The sequence below is a fragment of the Melanostigma gelatinosum genome (assembly GCF_949748355.1).
Source record: "Melanostigma gelatinosum genome assembly, chromosome: 8".
NCBI classification, from domain to species: domain Eukaryota; kingdom Metazoa; phylum Chordata; class Actinopteri; order Perciformes; family Zoarcidae; genus Melanostigma; species Melanostigma gelatinosum.
The window spans coordinates 16,039,511-16,062,989 of NC_136641.1; the positions used below are offsets into that span (position 1 = coordinate 16,039,511).

At 42.6% G+C, this 23,479-nt stretch overlaps 1 protein-coding gene across 1 annotated transcript; it reads right to left on the reverse strand.

Annotated features, from left to right (window-relative positions):
- Positions 1 to 1,131: 1,131 nt before the first annotated feature.
- LOC306780396 (protein Wnt-2b-A) lies at positions 1,132 to 12,424 on the reverse strand. Its single transcript, XM_079272761.1, has 5 exons — positions 12,186 to 12,424; positions 9,475 to 9,695; positions 5,661 to 5,938; positions 4,211 to 4,475; positions 1,132 to 1,800 (listed from the first exon to the last, which is right to left on the reverse strand). The coding sequence occupies exons 1-5, from the start codon at positions 12,365 to 12,367 to the stop codon at positions 1,571 to 1,573; spliced, it is 1,176 nt and encodes a 391-aa protein (XP_079128887.1). The 5' UTR covers positions 12,368 to 12,424; the 3' UTR covers positions 1,132 to 1,570.
- Between the last annotated feature and the right edge of the window lie 11,055 nt (positions 12,425 to 23,479).

The following is a 23,479-nucleotide window of genomic DNA, read 5'->3' on the forward strand; positions in this document are numbered from 1 at the left end:
ACAGCAGAGGGGGCCGAGGCAGAGAAGATTGCTGGAAAGTATTCTCTTTGATATGCCGGCCAAGAAGCCTTTGATTAAATGTGGTCCCAGCAGGAGCCCACACTAGGTCCTCTGTGGCACGACCATGTCCAATCACCAGCTATCAACAGCCCTGGGTAATTATAGCCATCTAGTCATTAGCCTGGGACCCACCTGGAATTCCACATAGCGAGGGGTGGGATAAGGCCAGGAGGGGTTGGGGTTTAGGTTGGGCCTTTAATCAAACACTTCCCTCCCCTTGACTGATATAACACACCACACCCCAACTCGCATAGAATCAGCCTTTTTTACCAACATAGATTGTATTGTTATTACTGCCCCAGCGTCTCTCAACTCATGCAGGTGAGGAGCAATGGCGTGTGCGCGTGTGTGTGTGTGTGTGTGTGTGTGATGGGAACAACATGGCAGGTTATGACAGCAGTACAACAGAAACTTACTCACTATCGTGCTCGGTCACACTGATTCGTTCTGCTCTGTCTGCATCTCGTCTCTTTCTTGCCTTCAACCTCTACGTTTGTCTGTCTGAACAAAAACCAAATAATCCAGTGTCATAGTAATGCACCATATATTTCATATGAACATCTGTTTCGAAAAGGCAATATACACAATGTCATACAAGCAAGCTGGAGAGCAGAGAAGTGAAATTTGTCCGATGTTGTGGTGGCAGTTTGTCATCTTACACACTGAAAACTAGAGTACACTGTATAATCATAATAATTGGAGTGCTCGTCTCTCTCCTTGTGTCAGCCAATGTAGTGCACTCTCATCCGCAGATGAGAAATGAAACAACACTTTACATTTTAAATAAATCACTTTAAACAGGTTTTTGTCTTTTTTCTTTTTTTTCCTTTACAAGTCCCAATGACGCATCCGTCCATTTATTCATCGAGTGTCCATCTCCCTGTTCTCTGGTAGTCCTCTGCCTGGACTTCTGTTCGGCCACACAGGGCCAAATTTACGCTTAGATGTCCACTTCTCAAAGTGCACTTGTCAAGTTACTTCCCAAAGTCCAACCAAGTATTTGATAGATAAATGTCCATTCCCCCCCCCCCCCCCCCCCCCGCCCCCCCCAAAAAAGAACATTATGTGAGTATATGATGTTGTTGTAATAATACTGGATACGTTTTTAAGGCTCAGTTAATGTAAAAATGTGTCTTTAAAGCATCAGGAAAGCAGTAAACCATTTCAACCCAGTACCACACGTTAGAAAAAAAGGCCTTCTGGACTGAATCTGAAAGTCCAATCCACACCAAAGTGTTCACTGGTTTCACCGTTCATCTGATCCCAGCAGTTCAGTCACAGGGCTATTCACAAACAGGGGCTAATGGATGTTAATTCATATTGATGGGTACTGAACTATAGTGCTTTCACAGAGATAGGTACAAAAGCCATGCAATGATGAACCGAAGCTGGGGCAGGGGGGGAGCAGAGCACTTTCAGACAAACTTTCCCAGAATGCCATGTTCCACAGGATGTCCCATAAAGGGGAAAGGGGTGGGGTTGCATTAGAGGGGGCAGAGGGGGCGTGTCCTCAGGTCTGGTCCAACCATTCAGCTCGCTTGGGAGCTTTGCACGTGTGTATGTCCACAGCTTCCTCACAGTCCTTACACTCCACGGCGCAGCACCATTTGAACTTGCACTCGCACTTAGTGATTTGCTTGACTCTCGTGGTGTCGTAGCCCCGCCCACAGCACATGACCTCACAGCCATCCGTGCCGCGTGATGTCTTGTTGCAGACCCGCCCAGCCGTGCCCAGGGAGCCTGCACAGAGCACAAAGAGTTAGCCAATAAAAGCTCAAAGTGAACTAAAGTTAGTTTCTGGTGTTTTATGTTTTACTTCTCTGACAATTCTTCGAGTGACAACAAATAAACATTAATCTGAAACTCTTTTGATAATCCATTAATAGCTTAATACATGTTTCAAGCTAAAAAGCCAGACATCACCTCGCTTTAGCTTCTCAATAGTGGGTAATTGCTGGAATTGAATATCTTTATTTCTTTTTACTATTGGTTGGACACAACAAGTCATTTGAAGATGTTACATTTGGCTTTCGGAAATGGGGATGGACACTTTTTTCTCCGAAAAAATAGATCTGTTGAGAGCTGGCAGTAGCAGCTCTGTGTGGACACCACAGGCTTATGAGCCGCAGCAGTCGGGCTGTGTGGCCGCGCTAACCTGTCAACATGGGCAACGAAATGAAAAGCAAGACGTGTTATACCAAGAGGGTTAGGTCACACAATTGAAATAGCTTAAATTAGTTGCTTTTGCTGTGCTACTTAAGCTATACAACCATATATAAAAAAAAACCTGTGAATTGACCGATTTAAAATTAGCTCAATTGATTCTATTGGTGTTAATATTGGATTTTAATTTTGTGACAGCGGTAGGGTTGAACAATTTTGAAAAAATAAATCGAATTGAGATTATTTTGACTTATTTTGCAATGGTGATATGATTTGGGATATTAGAGGGACTGATGCTTTCAATTATCATCATTATTCTCATTTTCATTGAAAAACATTAAAATGCTTTTGGCGTACTTTTTGTGTGGAGCTGTAGCAAACAAAGAGAAAAAGTAGAATATCTCTAGGCCATCTCTGCAGCACCACAATATTGACTTTGTATTTTGATTTACCCATTTTGCCTGCTTCGATTTGAAAATTGCTGTCGGCCGTATTGCAATTATCGACACAATTTAAATGAATTGTGCAACCCTACTTTGCAGCCATATTGCCAGCATTTTGTTGAAACCTCTGTAGTTCTTTTTACCAAGCGAGAGATATCGTAGATATTTACCCACACAGAATTACAGCTCAGCTACTCAAAATGACGGTTTGAAAGATATGATGCGACGGGATTAACCCTTGACAGCTTTAGGCTTGCTGTCAAAGACAAATAAAAACATGAATGCTAAATTCATGACTCTGTTTTAAAAAGAAACACATCACCATCTCTGTCTAGACAAATGGAGCTAAGCTCAGGATATACAGTAAACAAGTTTATGTTCCAGGCTGGGCCTTTACTAAATTTGCGTTATTACAAATATCATAGTTTCACTTCAGCTCATTTGAACCATTTGGTTCAATGTTGAATCTGCAGTGGCATCACCGTTGTTGAATGCATTTTGTAGTGTTTAGCACTCTGGATATTGCCTAATGCAGTGGCATATTGTCTGTGTCTTATGTGAATGGCATCCCCACAGAGATTAGTGCTGGTGTTTCGTGTGAGAAGCTCCCTGTTTGAACTGCTACCTATCACAACAAGCTGCCCACAGAACAACAGACCCACACACACAACTATGCAGTGTTGGTAGAGTGGCCTATAGTTACACTGCCTTTCCCAAGCCACTGCTCCCTTTGAAGCCACTCTCTGTATATGTGCATGTGTGTGTGTGTGCATGCATGTGCGTGTGAGGGTTAAATGGACAGTGGAGCGTGACAGACAGACAGGCTCTCACACTCTGAGGCCCACTCTGCCCTCCAGCTACGCTTAGTTCAGACAGACAGAGAGGGAGAGACTGTGACAGACAGAAAGAAGTGATTTTTTTTTTTTTAATTAGCTGCTTGTGTCCCCAGGCTGTGGATTCCACTGGGAAGGTGAGAAAGAGGGGGAGGATGGACGATGGGACGAAGAGAGAGGGCAGACAAAGGGAGCGAGGAAGAACTGGACAGAACTTCTGAGTGATGGTGTTGATGTCAACGATTGTAAAAGTTGGTTTGACAGTGTTTCATCCATCAACCGGCCAATCAGAAACAGTCATAACTAATTGGGTGTATTGTGCAAAGGTTGATCAACACTTCCTCTGACCATAGGGGTGTGTGTATGTGTGTGTATATGTATGTGTGTGTGTGTGTGTGTGTGTTGACAGAGACTGATAGAGGTCAGGTGGTCACAGAACGTCCCCAGGGTACAAGGATATTACCTTCCACTGACATCACACAGGAGTCCTGCTGTGTTATCTGACTACCATTACACGCACACACACACACACACACATTGACATTCACACACACACAAACACACTAGTCATGCATGAACATACACACAACATACACTTAACACCCCTAAAGCATAACACAGTCGAGACAATCCATCATCGGCCATGAGAAACTGCCTTTCTTCGTCTCTCAATCCAGTCCACCTTCTTCTTCTCTCTTTTTGCCATTTTACCTGCTGTTTTGTCTTGTAGGCAGTAATCCGGAGAGTTCTCAAAGTAGACCAGGTCGTTCTTGGTGGCCTTCCTGAAGGCTTTGTTAGCTACAGCGAAGCCTGTCCCATCCTGATTCATCGTCACCTCGATGGCCCCGTTGTATTTCCTCCTCAGGTAGTCACCGGTCTTCCGTAAGTCTGACATGGCCATCCAACATGTCCGCAGTGTGCAAGAGCCGCTCACACCGTGACATTTACACTCCAGCTTCATGAACTGCTTCACTGCCTAAAAACAGAGAGAAGTGCTTATTGTGTGTATGCATTTAGCCATCTTGACATTTGGTTTTACATGTTCTGTAAATGCAGCATTAAGACATAAAAATGTAACCTAATTTCATAAAAACATATTTCTCACCTAATGCTCTAGTGGTATCTAGTTCTTGTAGATAATATTTGGTTTCATCTGCCGAGGTTTCAAGATAGATATCCACCTCTGAGTTTTCTGCCTCCACTGCAAGACAATGGAGGTAAAAGGATTTTCACCCTGGATGATCCACAGATCTTAGTGAACGGTTTCATCTGAGCTACCAATAGTCCCTTAACTGTTGACAGTGAAGTCCCTGGATTACCCAGAGATATGGAGACACGTGCTGTTGAATTCTCTGAAAGTGTTTTTTCACAACTGTGAGCACCACAGACAAAATTCCTTTTACCGACATTGGGCTGGCGACAAAGAACTCAGATCCAATTTCAACTTTGTATTAACATGTGATCTGTAACTGAAAATTGTATCTGTATAAGAACACATGTGAATGTAAGGTGTAAATGCAAGTTCTGAATGAAACAAATCTGAATGCAACCCTAGGTAGCTTATCATATCTCCTAACAGTGCATTGTAAGAGGCCCCCTGCAGGAGCACAGGACACGACCTGTGAACACTTATAACCTGACAAAGGCACAGATCAAATATTGAATCTTTTCCCACATTCAAACTTTTGACTTTTTAAATTCAAATAAAAACGGACAGCCCTAAAATGCACCCAGAATGCATTGTAATTTGGAATGGCATTGTATTGAGATTGGATCCCAGCAAGGTGTGAATGCGCTCTGTACAGTTTGTCTGCGTTGGTAAGAAAATGAATCTCTCTAACAAGTTGATGGGTCACGTAACTCTGCATCAACTAGTTTGTCTGCTCCACCTACATCATTACAGCGATTCGATCACAGTGCAGGTGGAACCTTGATAACAACAACGCTTAATACCAGGACAAAGCCTGTTATCATTACCAACATAACATTGCCAGACAAGGATTGCATGTTAATACCAGGTGTAAATGGGGTCCAAGATGCAGATTTATCAAATCCCAAACAAATAAAACATAAACCTGCAAAGCTAGATATATTACTAGATGTAATCTCGACATTTCTTCGTTATTTGGGTTAATTGATGCCGCTGTAATCACACACTTACTGTTCTGCCACAGCGGTTGTTGTGTAGGTTCATGAGTGCCCGTGCGTCTCGGACTGTCCTCTCTTTGGCATCTATGAAGGCTTTGGCAAACTTGATCCCATAGTTGATGTTATCACTACAGCCACCCCAGTCAAACGCTCCTCTCTCATCGCTAGCCCGTCCCCGCTTGTGCGGGTCGCAGTTACACGTTTTCAGCTCCCCCTGGCTGCAGGCGCGAGTAAGCGCATACACCACTCCTGCTGAGGAGATGGCGTAGACGAATGCTGCTTCACGACTGCCTGAGAAAGGGAGAAAGCACAAGAGAAAAAAAATAATAAAATATAGAGTATAGACTGGGGTAGAGGTTGAAATAACACAATCTATTATTGAATACAGAAATTGTAGTTACTGATATCATGAAATACAATACATTTTGTAGAGCCTAAAGACCTAAAAACTGTGCACCCCACATGCATGCACAGATACACTTAATGCCATGACCAGGCCTGGGTGTGAGCCATCAGAACATGAGGGTGCAGCTGACGGGGGCATATCAGGCCTGATGTGGAGTATAGGACAGCTCTGTTTAAATATTATCATGGAAATAATCCCAGCTGCGGGGCTCTCCTCTGCTCACATAAATTGTTTAAATACAGACACAGTGATACCCCATTAATCAGCACCAGGGGTGATGTCATGACAGCATTTTCTACCATTGCTGTGCTTTTCTGGTCTCTTTAGTTCCTTAGAATATGAGTCATCTATTGTGTGGCCAAAGACATATAGAGAATTAGATATAGTGTTGAGTCGCAGTTGCTTTTTGCAGCGCCCCTGGGAGTGAAAACCTTTAAAAGACAACTGCCAGAGGCAGAAGCGCTTGTCCATCTTTAGTCACAGCCTAACAGACAAATGTGGTTTTCACTTGGTGCATCCGTACTTAAAAGTTGAAACGACTCAAATGCTGTTTCAGACAGAAGAAAATGATGCACCTGAAACTAGATTCTCATTTCCCCAGTGAGTAAATGAATCCTCTGTGTGAATTGGCTTCTTGTGAAGTAAAAGCCAGATACTGAAAGCTGTATATTTTAATTACACTGTACATATACAAGTCCAACTGGAAATCTTACGGGAAGCAGAGAGCTCCACTGTGTTGTTGTTAACGTCATATCTCCGAGTGTGGAGAACAGCCCCTGTGCTGCAGTGTTATTAAAGAGAAAAGCCATTGTTATAAACGCCGCAAAGCCGCTGCAGTGTGAGTTGATCAGCTGGTCTCATGCGTTGGTGGTCCACTCCACTAACATCAGCTAGTAGTCTGTGGGTGAGGGGGTACAAAGTATCCACAAGATACTCCTCTTTTGTCTTGCAGAGCTAACTATTGAAAATATTAAATAAAAAATGTGCCCAAATGCTTGCCTGTTTTGAAGATGAACTACAAAATGTACGTGCTGTCCATCGGCTGGGTGCTGCACTGTGCCTTTGTGGTTGAGTTAGCTTTTTTTGGACATCAACTTTATTAACTACGTACGAGAATAGTTTTTTTAGCATGTATATCTTATTCACAATCATAGAACGTAAGAATTGCTATTCATACATGAATCGACGATTTTTTTGTGCTCCACCCTTAATGTCCATGTCCATGTGACTCTGGTGTTCATCAAACACTTCGGTTTGGATATTTAAAGATCTATCAGCCATACAATTTAATTAAAATGTTCATGGCCCCCTGACGACCATCTGGTACCAATGCTATGAAACATGACACATAATCATAAAGAATTTCTATTACATTTGCTGCTGAGGTTTGTGGTTACCAGAGCATGAATCCTGATGTGTTTGGTGACCATGCAAGCTTTCCATCTTGTGCCACTAGCAGGCCATGTTTTTACTGACACACAAGAAACATCAGTGTCTAATAAATCGTATACTCATGCTCCCCAGATGATGAACTCTTTCTATTTCGGACCCCACTTTAGGTTTCCTTTAACACGGCCTTCAGGTTGAAATGTCAACTTTGAATACCCAACAACTCATTATGTAATCAGCAGGTTGCTGTGAAGACATTCAGCTCCCAAGAGGATAAACCATTTTTAGACCTTGTCAACATAGAATGCCTTTCAGCCGTGTTTTTCAGTCATCCATCTCACGTGCATCTGACATGCCCAAGCTTGAATCAAAATGTCTTTTTTAGGCCACAATGGCCAGCCCCAGTTTGTGTTTTAATCAAATCAGCTGTCTACACGGGACACATAACGGCTGGTGTTTCACTTGTGCCTCACGCATGCAATATGAGGCAAAGAGTCTCTGTATTTGTCTCTGAGCGCTGCCAAAACATGCATGACCACAACTGTCTCTGTTTCTAACCATGCTCACACACATAATTGTTTTAGTTTGAGCACAACCTCAAGGTTGCTGTTTTGGTCATTTGAATTTACAACACTGTACTGGAAAGTAACACATAAATACATGAGTGAAGCTATATTTCCTATGTTTAGGAATTGGGAAACACTGAAGTACCAGCACTTTAAAATAACATCACAAAACTGATAGAGTACTGATAATAAATGAATAACAGTGGGGAACTTTTGTATCTGAAAACAATCTGAACCAGCCAAGGCTAGTTGAGATTGTGTGGTCTAACCTACTTGCTCTATATTCACTGGAATGTCCTATTCCATCTCTAGGGTGAGGAGAAGGGGGCAGTGGGTGCTGTTGAGGCGGCGTGTGTGGGGGAGGATGGAGGAAGGTATTGCCGGTCATCATTCAAATCTGCGTTGTTTGTCTGACAGTGAGAATATCTCTCTAAATATTTACATCTACATTACTGTTTATTCCTGTCCTCCTCACACGCAGCCTGTATCTCCATATCGCCTGTTTTTTTCCATGCATTGTTAAACCCCACACCAGCTTAGGATGGATGGAAGAGAGACAGTAGAACGTCTGATACTAAGTCTGTGGAGACAAGCACCTTGTTTTATGCATCCTGAATCCAGATTCACTACAATGAACTACTGTAAATGAAGCCTTTACCTCTATGCCTTGCTCCAAAAGCAACAAATTCAAGAGAAAGCATACAGGCCACAACCATAACCTCAAAGATGTAGCATTAGATTAGCATTTTATTGGTTCCACTGCATGTAACAGTGACTTACAGGTGCATCACTGTGTGCATGCCCTGCATTCAGAATGCAGCTGTAATGATCAATAATGGCTACTGCAGTATCATTGCAAAATAATGTGTGATGGACAATTTATAGAACTTTTGTTATTTAATCTTTCATGCAAAATAGCCAGCTGGTGGAGGACACCTTTCAGGTGTTTTTACAGAAGAGCCCCTGTCGCGCTGTTATTCAATAAATATTCATGATTCAGACAGTGTGCAGTTATAAAACTCTTAATGAGGAGGAAGAACGCATGCACTGTCTACAAAGAGAGTTGGAAAATACATATGTTGTAACATGCATGCGCGCCCGTTTGCATATGTGTAAAGGCATGAATCTATTACACAGAACAGAGGTCAGGCAGGAGTGGAAAAACAAAATGATGACAAGCCTGCGTCTTGAAGCCTGTGTGTTTATTGACGAGGCGTAAGGCATTACAACAGTCCATTAGCGACTATAAACACGGAGCACCAGCGTACGTGAGAGGGAAAGATCGGAGAAAGAACAGAGTGAGCGGAGATGGACGGAGAGAAGAAGGGACAGGCCGTAAAAATGAAGGAGGAGAATGAAGAGTGAGATAGGGGCAGATGGGGCTCAGGTTCAGACTCAGTATCTCTACTCTTTGGCCACAATCAGGAATTAGACAGGAAGATATGTAGACACACCCATTGACTTACTCCGGAGCAAGACACGTCCAAACACGGTGTGGTCGCGGTCCAGTGTGCTGCAGTTCCAGCGGTGGTGTCTGAATTGGTGCTGGCACTCTCTGATCCACTCTTTGGTGCCCTCGCCGATGGCCTGCATGATGTCTGGGTGGCGCTGACAGAGTTGCCGCTGCTTATTCACCAAGCCTGGGATGTTGTCGCAGATCACACGGGCCCCCAGCGCACCAATGTACCTGCAGACGCAATAGACACAAGACACGTCTACTTCATTTAAAAGGGCTCATATGCAGAATACAAAGTCACAGCAGTGATTGATGGTATATTGCAATTAATTAGTACACATCGGCGCCCTCATATGGTGGGGATTTACACATGTGGATACACACACACTCGAAGGTGTTGAGTGGCGTGAACGAGAGCTGCAGTAACAGTCCTCTGTGAGTCAGAGTTCACGACACTTAACAGTTTAAGGTTTGCGAGCAGGAGGGGAGTGGAAACCATTTACTCCGCTCTCCAAATAAATAAGCACTTAACCTCTCCCCACAAGACCTGCGTGTGTGTGTGTGCTCAAATGTTTCCCAGTGGAATCGCTGAAATCATGTCGTCACAAATCAGAGCACGAAGTCTGGGGCCTCCAATAACCCTGTCAAACTAAGTCCCCATTTGCTCACTTTACTCCGCTCTGTCTTCTGTCTGTTCGCTCTCATGCTCACCCTACTCACAGTTCTCTTGCATGCCTCCAATCTTTCTCCCTGCCCTGATAAAAGAGACTCCTACAGTATCCGAACAAGATAAATGCTGCGTTGAGATTACCACGGAAATATTACCCGAAAGCTAATTGTGTGTGCGTGAGACCTCTTGCAGCTCGGTGGCTGCAGGGTTTTGGCGGGTCAGCGAGTGGAGGTCAGGGAGCGTGTAGCTGTGTGGTCGTGTTTTACGAGGTTGGGCGAGAGGATGGAGACTGGAGGCTCTCTGCTCCCAAGAGTGGGATTAGAGAGGAGGAATAAGAACAGAGTGCTCATCAAAGGAAAGAGCCAGAGCAGCAATTCACACTTAATTTTCTCTCTGAGAGTCAGGAGGACTTGTGGATTTAATAGGATAGTAAATCATTATCCACAGGTCTAAAACAACATGCTGTGAAGCCCTGCGACTATACAGTGACTCATCGAAGAAAGACAAGTGGCACACAAATGGAAGGCTTTTATTGACTTCTGATGACGCAGCTGATATTACATCGACCTCTGTTGCCATGCCATCTTCTCAAGCCCTATTGAATCACAAGAAACACTAAAAAGGACGAATGATCTGATCGTTTTCTTAAATGTTATCAGTAACTTTTTATATTTTACAAAAAAATCTAATTTCATGAGAATGTATTATGGTGTCTTTGTATTACGTTATTTATGCTTTTTCACCTTTCACCAACATCCCACTATCTCAAAGCCCCGGATCTGTCCATATCATCACTTATTGTACACCCACAGAAATGTGATGAACAGTTAGAGACTGTATCCCCTAAACTAAATTCCCCTCAAAGCCAATAATGCCCAGCCAAAGCCTCTGCACATGCTGGTCCCACTACTCCCCATAACTGCTTTTAATCTACACAAACTATTAGGCATTCCATTACTCCCATACCCGCCCACACACAGACACTTCTCTCATAAACACACTCACACACATGGATATTTTCACGTGTGTTATTGCGCAGGCAACGAGATATTTTGTTCACCCCTCACCTATGCTCTAGATGGCTGGTTTTGGGGGATTTTAGTGAAGTAATTTGCGCGTGGTACCTGGTGAATTAATGACTGCTCTGCCTTGTTGAACGCAGGCCCCATCCTTTGCTCAACACGCGCTCAGCCAACAGCGCCAATGCAAATTACATTTATCGCTCTATTATTATTGCACAATGTGCTTGGCCAACAAACTGACATGAAGAGAAAATGCCTATCAGGAACTAAATTTGAAAGACGCTTGAATAGTTCACAAGCTAATAATAAATAGGTTATTTTAATGTTCCATCGTGTTTCTTACTCATTTTTTCAGGAGCAAATCATTTTGAATTAAATTGAGTGACAGATGAAAACACATTTGCGTTTCTCATTGCAGGTGTTTCCCCATAAAAAATCACAAGGCAACGCATTCATTCGTGACAAATAATAGCCGAACACTTTTTCTTATTTATAAACCGCAATGTGTTTAAATGATTTGCTGCAAAATTGTACAAATAAGACCAAGCATGCTAAAGTTTAAAATGTTGCAACATCGATGCAAAAAAGCACTGTCGGCATATAGTGACTCGGCGATAATGATCAAACCCTCAAACCTCATAATGTCTACAAATCGCTGCCTTGAATTAATTGGAACGGGTTTTGCTTTTGCTTTTGGAAATGGGTTATTAACATGGTCATCATACGTGAAATTCGTTGGCAATTTGAATCCCTGAAGTTTCTATCGAAAGACGATAAGGATAGGCAGAAGTCCCAGCTCCATTTCAAATGATTAAGATCAATGATTGATGTTCAAAATCATGTGCCAGTGCCATTTCCTTCCCTTTCACAGTTAGGCTCCCGATCAAATTTAGTTAATAATAATAACAATAATAATCATCATCATCATCATTTAGGGTACTTAGCAGTTTCTTCCAAAAACAAATTCAGATCCCCAAATGTTGGCAGGCAGGTAGGCCTGTAGGTGTGATGTCTGCAGACAGTACTTACCACCATGAAGAGTCCACTCGAGGCGTCACCAGCAGCAGCAGCAACAGACACGCACAGTAAATCCTCGAACTGGCACCGTGGTTTTGGCATGAAGAAGACCGGGGTGAGAGTTTGGCTCCCGGCGAACCACAGCTCCGAATCCGGGCTGCCCGGAGGCTCAGGATCCTGTTTAAACCCAACATGACTCTACGCTTCTTTTTAACCACGAAAAGTTCCCCAACAATGTAAGATTTGGGGGGGGGGGGATGTTTGATGTGATGTAGGTTAAGCACCCATTCTGAAGGTGGGCCTCATTATCCAGTGTGTAGCTCCATATTGATAGCGCGACTGTCAGGAGTGTGAGGAGCGCGTTTTCGGTGCCATGTGCGCACCAGACCCTCCACTGAGCACTTCTGGCTGGCAGGAGGTTTACCTGACCGAGCAACAAGTGTCGTTTTTTTCACCTCTCCAGTCAGGTCCCCAACACGTATCCTTGATTTTGGCTTAGTTCAGAGGCAGAAATAGGATCCGAATCACAGCTGGAGCCAAAATGTGGGAGTTGCGTGACTCGCAGCAGTTCTGACGACTTTGTGACTCTGTGCTGGGTCGGATGCTTACACTGGACCTCTCCTTTATCAGTGCGCTGTGGACAGAGTCAGAGCTGGGAGGGAGGGAGAGAGAGAGAGAGATGAGGGAGGGCTCGCTGCTGACGGCTCCTCTTGCCCATTGGGCAGATGCAGGGGTTACAGAGTTTGATGGGAAGGAGATATTAAAGAGGGATGGATGAAGTGTGCGTGTGTGTGTGTGTGTTGCTGGGGTTAAGGGGCGATGGTGCTGTTGTGGTCGAGTCGAGACGGTCCGAATGTGAGAAGTGCATCTGTAACCAATAGTTATAATTGATGATGGCACCTTCATTTTACAACCCACTAAAACTGGACAATTAAATCACACGTTTTTTCATATTTTAAAAGGGTCTTTTCCATTCTTCATTTATGATGCAATCATTGGGTGTAGCAAAAATAACCAGAGACCAAATACCCTACATACACCAAGTATATGTTGGAAATCCAATTGTTAATTGCAGCCACAGATTTATTTTAGTGGCTGGTATTCACCAGATATTATTTTATCCAACATATATTGTTATTGTCAATTCATTATAATTATTCAACATAATCATATTCCTTGGATATGTATATGCTTGTATTCCTCATGCTGTTCCCCACATACATCTTTCATAGACATTAATGTTAATATCAACCTGGGGGTTGCAGATAAAACTAAGCCTTTTGGCTAAATGTGGCGCAGTTTCATCATATTCACGTAATGAGTGCTGTCCCTGATAAAGAAGTAATACAATCTGTGACATCGATTAAGTTATTATGGTTATTATTTACAAATACTAATTTAAATATTTGTTATGCCTGCAGCCGTGCACCACCTAAAGCATAGCAGAAATGAAAGTTAGAGAAACAAGGAAAGGGAAGGGAATGTGGGACTTGGAGAACAGAGCCAAATCGTCCAGTGGAACAGCACTATGTCTTAAATATGAACCACATGTGTAAGAGAGAGTGCTGAGACAGCGCTCGAATAAAGAGCGCACACACACACACACACACACACACACACACGCACGCACACGAGAGAGCAACCATCCTTACCTTTTTTCCATGCGTGCGTGCATCTTGAGGTTGTCATCAGGCTTTGTAGCGGGCAGGTCATCCATTATCAAATATCAAGTCATTGAATGACTCCTAACAAATCAAAACCTAATTTTAGGAATCCAAAAATCTTGAACTGAAAAATGACTTGTCCCACTTGTTAACAGACACTTTTTTGCACTGTTCTTATCAGTGTAGACTTGAACTTCTCTGGGGAGTTTGTGATATTGGATTAACAATACCACAGTTGATTCAGCTGACCCACTAATGCCAACAAACAAGTAAACAAATCAGGAAAATCCTTGTTGGAATTGAAACAAATTACCTCTAGCTGTCGCAAACTCCTATTTCATCGAAAGCTTGAGAAAAAAGCTCAAGTGTTTATGCCAAAGCTGCTGTTAAAGCTAAGCTCCTTTTAGAGACATTTGTATTTCTGCTCAGAGCTCGGCAAGCAGGCTGCTGTCAGAATGGGACACACACCGTTTAAAATGTTTTCAGAGACAGGCACATTCACAAACACACGGACTACAGTGGGTACAGGTTTGTGAGAGGCTGTGAATATTTGTGCGTTGCAGCTTAGCTCACAATTTTCTGCTAAATCAAAAGGAATTAGGGAAGCACAAACACGGCTGAGTAATGCTTCTCTCTCATGCGGCTGGAGCTGGAACAGACTTTCTCTCTCTCTCTCTCTTGGTCTCTCTCTCAGCCTGTGAACTTGACCCCAGCTTTCTCCCCAGAAACAAGAACAGAGTCAATCGCCTTCCTCTCAGTTGGAGGAAACGTTTGCCCTGATGTACGAGGTCTGATCTGGCAACCACCTCCTCAGAGGAAAAATACAGAGCACTGATAAGGGACTTGCAGGGGGAAAAGAGAATGGGCTAAATGAACCAAGAGCAAGCCAGAGGCATGCACTGTAGGTGAAAGAGCTGGACTAATAGCCCAGTAATGTGTCCCCTGTGGGGATTATGCTGTGGGCTGTCACTATAGGCAGTCCAGGAATGAGCTCAGGGTGTATTCCCATCCCCTGGCAGGTTGAGGAGAGAGGACAGCCTGTCGTCAGACCTGGCGAAGTCCCCATACTGATGGGACACGCAGGGGCAAACTCAACACTGGATGGAACATGAACAAGGGACAGGTGAAAGAAGGACAAAGACAAAAAGGAGATCAACTGAAGCAATTGTATCAATGATGGGGGGGGGGGGTTACTGTATTCAACTTCATTGTCAACTAAGACACAAAATACCTCATTTGTCATTGCCTTACTGATAAACCCTTAAAGGGACAGTTCACCCCTCCAATCAGAAATACATATTTTTCCTCTTACCTGTTGTGCTATTTATCAATCTAAATTGTTTTGATGTGAGTTGCATAGTTTTGGAGATACCAGCTGTGGAGATGTCTGCCTTCTCTCTGACATAATGGGACCACACGTGTTTAAAGCGCCAACAAATATATTTGAAAAACTTTACAGCAATGACTCTTTCTGGAAAGGGACATTGTTGTTGAGTTGACACAATCTGTTACTCAAACTGGACTTCCTGGATCGTATTTCATGTATCATCTACACTATAATAACGTCACGCTACTCAGGCGGGTCCCATCCAGCCTTTGTATACCTACGAAAAAGAATGCGCCTTAATTTGTAGATATCCCACAAAATGATTTTGTACGTTATCAACGTAATCATGAACGAGAAAGTATAATGGTTGTAAAAGCACACCGGGTGGTTGGAAGAGGCGGTGGATGGGTCCAACAACCAGCGAATATTCAGCCTGTTCATTCCCCACGTGAAGCGAGAATGTTCATCTATTGTCACGTAACTTGAATAATGTAGTTACGGCACTGCCGTGGGTATGTTAACCAGAACAACGACCTATTCCTAAACCTAATCAAGTCGTTGTGTTGCCTAAACCAACTAAGTAGCTTCCTGTGGGGACGAAAGTTTATTTTGTAAAGACCGTAAAAATTGACACGTGTTGCTGGCTTTCAGAAGGAAAACGCACGAAAATTGAGAAGTAACTTTTTATAAGATATCATACGTTGTATGAGGATACGTTGTGATACTTAAAGTCTTGAACGTTTCCATTCTAAATTTTATTTGAATCCTTGCAGGAGTACTTATCGTAGATGGATCTAATACTGTCATCATTTCTGCGTGTTAAGTAGCCATGAAGATAAAAGGACCAGGCCTGAGTGGTTGTTTAATAATCAGCTGCGAATCCAGTAGCATTATCTATAAAGCTAATGAAAGGTCAGAATACAACACAGACCCTAAAAATACACAGTCCTCCAGAGACAGACGAGCCATAATGTGCGTGTGCATGAGTGTGCCAGAGAACCAGATCTGTGATAATTTATTGTCCTGTAAATTTAGATCTGCTGACAGAGATGAACTGCTTTGAACAAACAGAGGTGCTGGAACTCCCGAGATCTCGAAAGGTATGTACATTGAGAGAAAGTTTGTGCCTGCACAGATGCAAAACAAATGCTCACACAGACACATCCATAACTGCTGCCACAGTATGTACCCATCATGGTTGGCCTCTACGGGGCTGAGCTCTGCATACTTGTGACCCATTCTTACTTTATCCCCAGGGTAGCCTGGCAATAATAGATTTCATAATTCCTGCGAGCGCAATATGTGTTTGTAAATGTGATGGTGATAACTCTTGCTGGAGGATGGCGGCATGCTGGACAAATTGGGAGCATGCACACACACATAGGCACACACACAGACTGGCTGTAGAGCAGGTGATACAGATGACAAGGGATATCCTAAGACACTGCGTAGGAGAAAACAGGCAATACATATGGGCCAATGATACAAACATAATCAGGCATACATCATTAATATTAGACATAGGGTAGACTGGGATCAACTTAAATCAAACTGCTTTGATTTTCCTTTTCTATTGTTTAAATTTCATATTTAAAGAGTTAAATGTTTTTAATTAATCCAAATTGAAATTTACCTTTGTAGATGCAGGTCATTTTGACAGCACGGTGTCTCCTTGCTGCCTCGTTGTGGAACTGAGTTTGTGCTGAGTGGTTTCCAGTTTTAGTAGGGAACTGTGTGATGTACACTGCAGGTCATGGGCAGCTGGTCACATGGCTGGCTGAGGTAACAGTGAATCAGTAAATTGAACTCTGAAACATTGTTTTTTTTCACACAGGATAAGGAGTGAGTCACTCTGTAAACCAAAGACTGAAATCATTGGTAGAACAGCTGCCCATGTTTTTATCGGTAGCAGCTTGTGTTTTTCATTTGTTTAGGCAGGAGTTGAGAGACAAGTGCAATGAAACCATGAAATTATAATTAATCCAACACCAGGTTTGTTTCTTGTATTGGAGGCTCTCATTTGGGGTCAAAAAGCGGATCCATTTATTTTAGGATTATGACATGTGGTGAGGATCTTGTGTGTGTGCAATTGTGTTTATGAGCGTGTGCATATGCAAGCAAAAATTTGACTGATTTTTGTCTGGGCGACTGCTTTTAACTATTACAGTCAGCAAAATACTGACAGTCAAAAACTGTTGACTGACGAAAAAAATAGAGAATGAGACCGTTAATGTTTTTCTTGCCTTCTCCTCAATGTTTCACATTCAAACGAAAAATAGTTTAACCTAAATAGTTTAATCCTTCAACCGCCGATTGAAGGATGACCTGGCTCTGCCACTGAGCCACAGTCTCCTACATATGAGAACATGTATGAATACATTTGTAACCTGTAAGTTTCCCTCTCAAAGGTTTGTAATGTAACATAACAAAAACAGAGCAAAAACACTTTGTTATTGGCTATCTCTGTCACAAAGTTATATATATTTGGAGGTCCGTGAAACCAGTTCAGATCGTATTGTGATGGTTATACGAGCCCTGTGTGACCTGTGACGGGGTTGGCAAAGACCCTGTGCTAGGGGCTGCAGGAAACCTGCTGTGGCTGTTTTGTGAACACTCACACAGTGCGACTGACATTTAGTTCTGTGGTGAAGGTTGTATGGGCTCGTGTTTTAGGTTGGACTCTTGAGTGCGGGACATCACGGCTCTTTGGCAAAAGGCTTTGTGGTGAGGGTTCTAAGTTGTAGGAGAGGTCCCTCCACGCCCTGAGTGATGAGAGCAGGGTTTAACCGGCTGCAGGTGCGCTCGAGACAGGCGGGTAGGGCCTTTGAAGTGGAAGCCAACTGGGACCCCGGCCCATCTCTGACCAGCAGCCAGCACAGACACATTCGCTTTCAATTAAAACTCTCCCTTCTTTCTCGATCTTTTGCTTTCTGCTCTGTCCTTCATGTTTAGAAGAGAACGGTCTTAAAACTGTGATGCAGTAAATTCTATATTGTTACTAATTAATAACTGTGCTGACCATCTAATTTGTCTGTTATTTGTCTGTGTTTGTGTGAGAGTGTGCTCAGTTCTTACGTCACCTCTCACTTAGGCTTCATGAATCTTCTTCTGTCTCATGGCCAGGTTCAGCTCATAGAAAACTGCGGGTCCTCAGTGCTCCGACACCCTGATTTATTGTTTCTGATTCATTTGTATGTGATGAAATCAGGGATGCCGTCACTCTCATGCTCTGTCATCTGAACAGGACACATCCTGTCTTTGACATACCAGCTTTGTTACCTGATAGAGAAATATTGCAAATGCTGCTGTGGCTTATTGGCTGCTTTTATTTGAACATATATACACACTCAAGTATGTATGTAAGCATGCACACATCTCATTAAAGAGTGAAAAAGAGAAATAAATGGCAGTTTCGATGGTAAGCTCCCTGGAGGCAGCAACATCTGGCTCCTGTTAGCCACAAGCGTATAAAAATCAAATGTGGTTTAGTCCCAGACACACAGACACACACACACACACACACACACACGCACACAAACTCTGGGAGGTAGGACTCCAGCATGGTGGTCACCCCCAGCAGTCCCAGTCTCTCCAATACCAACCCTAGTGAACTCAGCAGACATCAAGGGGCTCAGACATGGACTAGTACTCCTGGCACAAATCGTAACAACAACCCATACACAGCCTCTATACAAAATATTAAACCCTTAAAACCGTGTGGATACCCGTCTGCCGGGCCTCTTATATGTCTGACTGAGGGTGGGGGGGGGGGGGGGGTGTGTCAATAATAAAGAGTTATAAAAAAGTCAAACTCGTAGTTCTGTCGGTGGTAACATACTGTGTTCGGATAAACAGGGAAAATGTTTACAACTAAATATTTTGCATTCAAATGCGAACATCAGCCTGTCATTTTTTTTTATTTATTTTCTTTAATTTTTATTTTCACTACCGTCAAAGTGTGACCCTATAGTATAATTTAAAAAAGAGTATTTGATTTATATATATGTGAATTAGGAAAATTGACTTAGATTACTGTATCCTACATTTGAAGACTGAAACAGTTATCTGATTTACTGTATCAGTTAGTCGACTGACAGCAAATGAACAAGATATAAATATATAGATGTATCAGTCTGTGCCAAAGTGATGGACAGACCGACATCCCCAGAGCCACACTGCTAGCATGACTGGAGATGGGAATTATTCTCTATTTCCAGCTTTTATAATGTGAGGATTTTATGTCTTTCTTTAACAGATATGACAGCAAAATGAATGTGCTTGGTCAAATAAAACAGGCATTGAAACAATGTTAAAGCATACTACTGCACAAACACGAGGATGCTACGATGAGTTCATCGACAGGATGTAAGAGATAGTTTATATAAACAGATACTCATGGACAAACAAGTAACCAGACTAGCTCCACACCCCAGCTGTCCAAAAAAACCAGTGCACGCTCTGTGACACATTGCCCTGCAATGAAATTCATCATCCTCATCATCGTTGCTTCTGACAGTGAAATCGGTAAGGCTTTAGTATCTGTGTGTGTAATTGGTGGCTGATATCATTAGAAATAAACTGTTCGTGATGTTGTAGAGACTGAAGTTTACTGTAATTTCTACAATTTTCTGGTTTTCTGGTCATGTATAAAGCCACTGAGGTCAACGAGAGCTCATCCTGTGTGCTCCTGCAGGCCCAGCAGGCATGTCAAAAAGACTCTGCAGCCCTGCGAGTCTGTCTCTGGTCTTCAATTTCCTGCCATGTTAAATCCTGGACAGAAGAGCGATCTTGATTTCAGCTTGGGTGGGATGCCCAGCACTTCAATAACGTTTGTGGTATTGATATTAGCATGTAATGTCAGAGTTATACCACCAGTACCAAAGCATATTCGTTTCAAGCTTTACTCTTGAATGTGTGAGCGCTGGCATAATCCAAAGCCTTTGTTGCACACACTGTCAAAAAGCTACAAGAGACTGACTGCATCCAAAGGAAAACATTTTCTTGGTGAAGAGCACCAGATTTCACGCCATGTTTTAACAATAGCTGTGTTGTGGCCGACTGAAGCAGTCCAGTAAAAGCTGGCGTTCCTTGGCAGCAGGCTGGCACTTGTCCTGGACTGTCAGAGTGAAATGTTGCCCTTATGTCAGCTCTCAGTAAAGTCCACTATCTCTGACTGTGATGGACAGGCCCTCTCGTCTCTGGAGATCTAGCTCATGCTGAGATACACAAAGGCTGAGATCAGCCTCTGGACTGATTTTGAGGCGTGGAAGCATTTCCTGGCGTGTTGCTGCCAGGTTTCAGTAGATGCCAGGTGAGGATCAGAGAGTTTTTAGGCCGTCTTTCGTCATGTTGCAGTGGTGGATGAAGTACTCAGATCCTAAATGTAAGAAAAAGTAACAATAGAGCAATGCAAAAATACTCCATTGCAAGTAAAAGTCCTACATTTTGAACGTATTTTGAAGTATTCAGTTAAATGTTTTTTAAATATCAAAAGGAAAAGTACTAATTCTGTAGATAAAATCTATATAATAGTATAAATTATATTATGACAAATACTGATGCATCAATACATACAGTATTAAGCTTCATTTTCAGAGGTGGCACTATTTTAAGTATTTTATATAATGTTAGTTACATCAGTCCAGTTTTTCCCAACTCAGGGGTCAGTCCCCTTTAAAGATCAAATTAAATGTACTGGAGTCAAAAGTACAATATTTCCCTCTGAAACGTTGTGGTGTAAAAGCCACCCCTTTAACTTCTGCAGCAAATATTTAAGCCCACCCCCCTGTGAGTCTCCTAAAGCACATCTGACCGTCTGCTCCTCACACAGAAATGTTGCAATGTCTAGACCTCACCATATGCTTCTAATCCAACTCCAACGTCCTCTTTGGTTGTGTCTCTCCATTATGATCTCTCACACAAAGTCCTTTAGCATCCTGCTCTATTCACTTAACCCCCCCCCCCCCATCCCAATTCGTCCAGCTTTACCCCAGCACCCTTATTGCACCTGACAACAATACATCTCTTTCTTCTCTTATCGAGAAATAACATTTCTTATGATGATCTCTCTCGTTTTGCTGATACATCAACTCTACATTTACTCTAATTTGCTAAATGTTTGCTGTAATGTTTTTAGTTTTTTCCATAATGGTTGAAAAAAATGCCAGTGAGGTAAGGAATTGCAATTGTCTAACGGAATGTCTTTTTTCTTTCTTGACGAGAAGTATGAAAAGATCAATACCACTCTCATGTCTGCATGTTGAGCACAAACCCTGGAAACAACTGGTAGTGAACAGTTGTTTTCATTGTAAAATGTCATAGAAAAGTGAAGAATGCCCACCACAATTTTCCAGAGCCAGATATGTCATACGTCATATTACGTATATGACATAAGCTGGAACTAAAGCAAATATTTGGCTTTTTTGTTTAAGAAATAACTTGATACATCAATTATTGAAATTGTTGAAAATACATTTTTTGATCGATGGACTTTGGTCAATTAATAAACTCGTGTATAAAGTTGTACTGCCTGGCTCTGTCCTAAGGTAAAAACAGATCTGCCGACCAGAACCTCTAAATCCACAAATTAAAACATTACATCTTGTTTATTTAATCTTGAACCAAAGTGTAAACACAACCAATTGTAGTCTTACCCTGGGTTCTTTGCTGGACTCTTTCCTGGCCAGGCCAGTGACTTTGTAAAAAAGTGGAATGCTTGGTTTCACCTGTTGACTGTGGGTTTTCTTTTTCATTTCATGGCAACTTCATGCAGTCAGTTGAAGCATCAACAGGATCGTTCAGTGTGTATGCATTTGAGCCCTTTAGCAGAATTTTAGCAGGAGAAACACATGTCCACATTAGGCAGTTTCACTGATCAAGCTGATACGACTGGAGATAAAAGACCAATGTGGGAACCCCCCCCCCCCCCCAGCAACAATAGCGTTACAACTGTATGTCAATTTAACAGAATAAAATACAAAGGAGAGATCGGAGGAGATACAGTATCATTGATTTGGACATGGGTGTTTGTGAAGCACATGATATGAATCCAATTTTCAACATGAGGAATTTCACATGTTTTTTGTAAATGTCTCCAGAATGAGAGCAATGAACAGGCAAGAAAGAAAGAGAAGAAGGAGAGCAAGGTAGTGACAGATTACAGGGCATCAGACCAAATGGGAACCAGAGACTGTGAGATGTCAGAAAGAGAATAGATTTATACTTTACCTGCTCCCTTGAGATCTAACACACATACACCTTCAAGCACAAAAGAGGGGGGGAGGGACATGAAAAAGAATAGGCACCAAGTTGTAGGTCAAACAGTGTGAGAGGGTTAGTAAAAGAAGACAAAGATGAGCGAGGGATGGATGACCAGAGAGTGAGTGGGTTGGAGCTGAGGTGAAAACAGCAACATCAGGAGAAAACATCAGCTGGGTCTTATTTAGATCAACCATTTGTAATCGTTGAAAGGAGCCCTGTGCGCCCGCCTGTACATCTGCCCTCCGCATGTTGGACAGCAATGGGTGGGCTGCTCTGCTTTAGTCTTTCCCTCACATTGCCCTGTCTTTGGTCAGACAACTCGGCATATACAGAAGCTGAAATGTTAATGTCAAGGAAAGGATTGATTCTGATACCTCTGATTAAATGGATGATTCCCTTCAGAATTTTATTCTCAAACAGCAACACAAGGCACAAAAATTCCCCAATGAAAGTCGTACTGAGGAAATTGCTTTGAGGTAGCGCAACCTATTTTGCCCATTCCAAAGAAAATCTGCAGCTTTCTTGGTGATTTTGATCCTCTAACTGGCCCTGAACATCAGACACAAATTCTCCTTTTCTCCTCCAGTGATACATGTTGACAACATCAGTCTCAAAAATGTGGATCTCTATCGTGGCAGCTTCCGCTCCTCCAGAGCTGACATTGAGAATTACGTCATCATATCAGCTGTGCCCGTGGGGCCTTCACAAAACTCAGGAGGAAAGTTTTTGAAAACCGGGACATACACGTCAGGCCCAAACTACCTGTTTACAAGGTTGTTCTTCACACTCTACTCGACCTGGGCCACTTACAGTGGACACATCAAAGCATTGGAGTAGACGTCTCCCAGAGACGTACATCAGGCTTCACAAAGATATTGAACAACTGTGTAAATGAACAGAATATGCACATAAAGATAAATGCATAGGCTTTGCTCAATAGCGCCTTCATCATATTTTAGTGGACAGCATTGGTGGCCAATAGTCACATTATATAATAAAAGCCAGCATCCTGGCTGGCTAACTATATCCAAGACATTCCAGTGCTGGTATGCTAT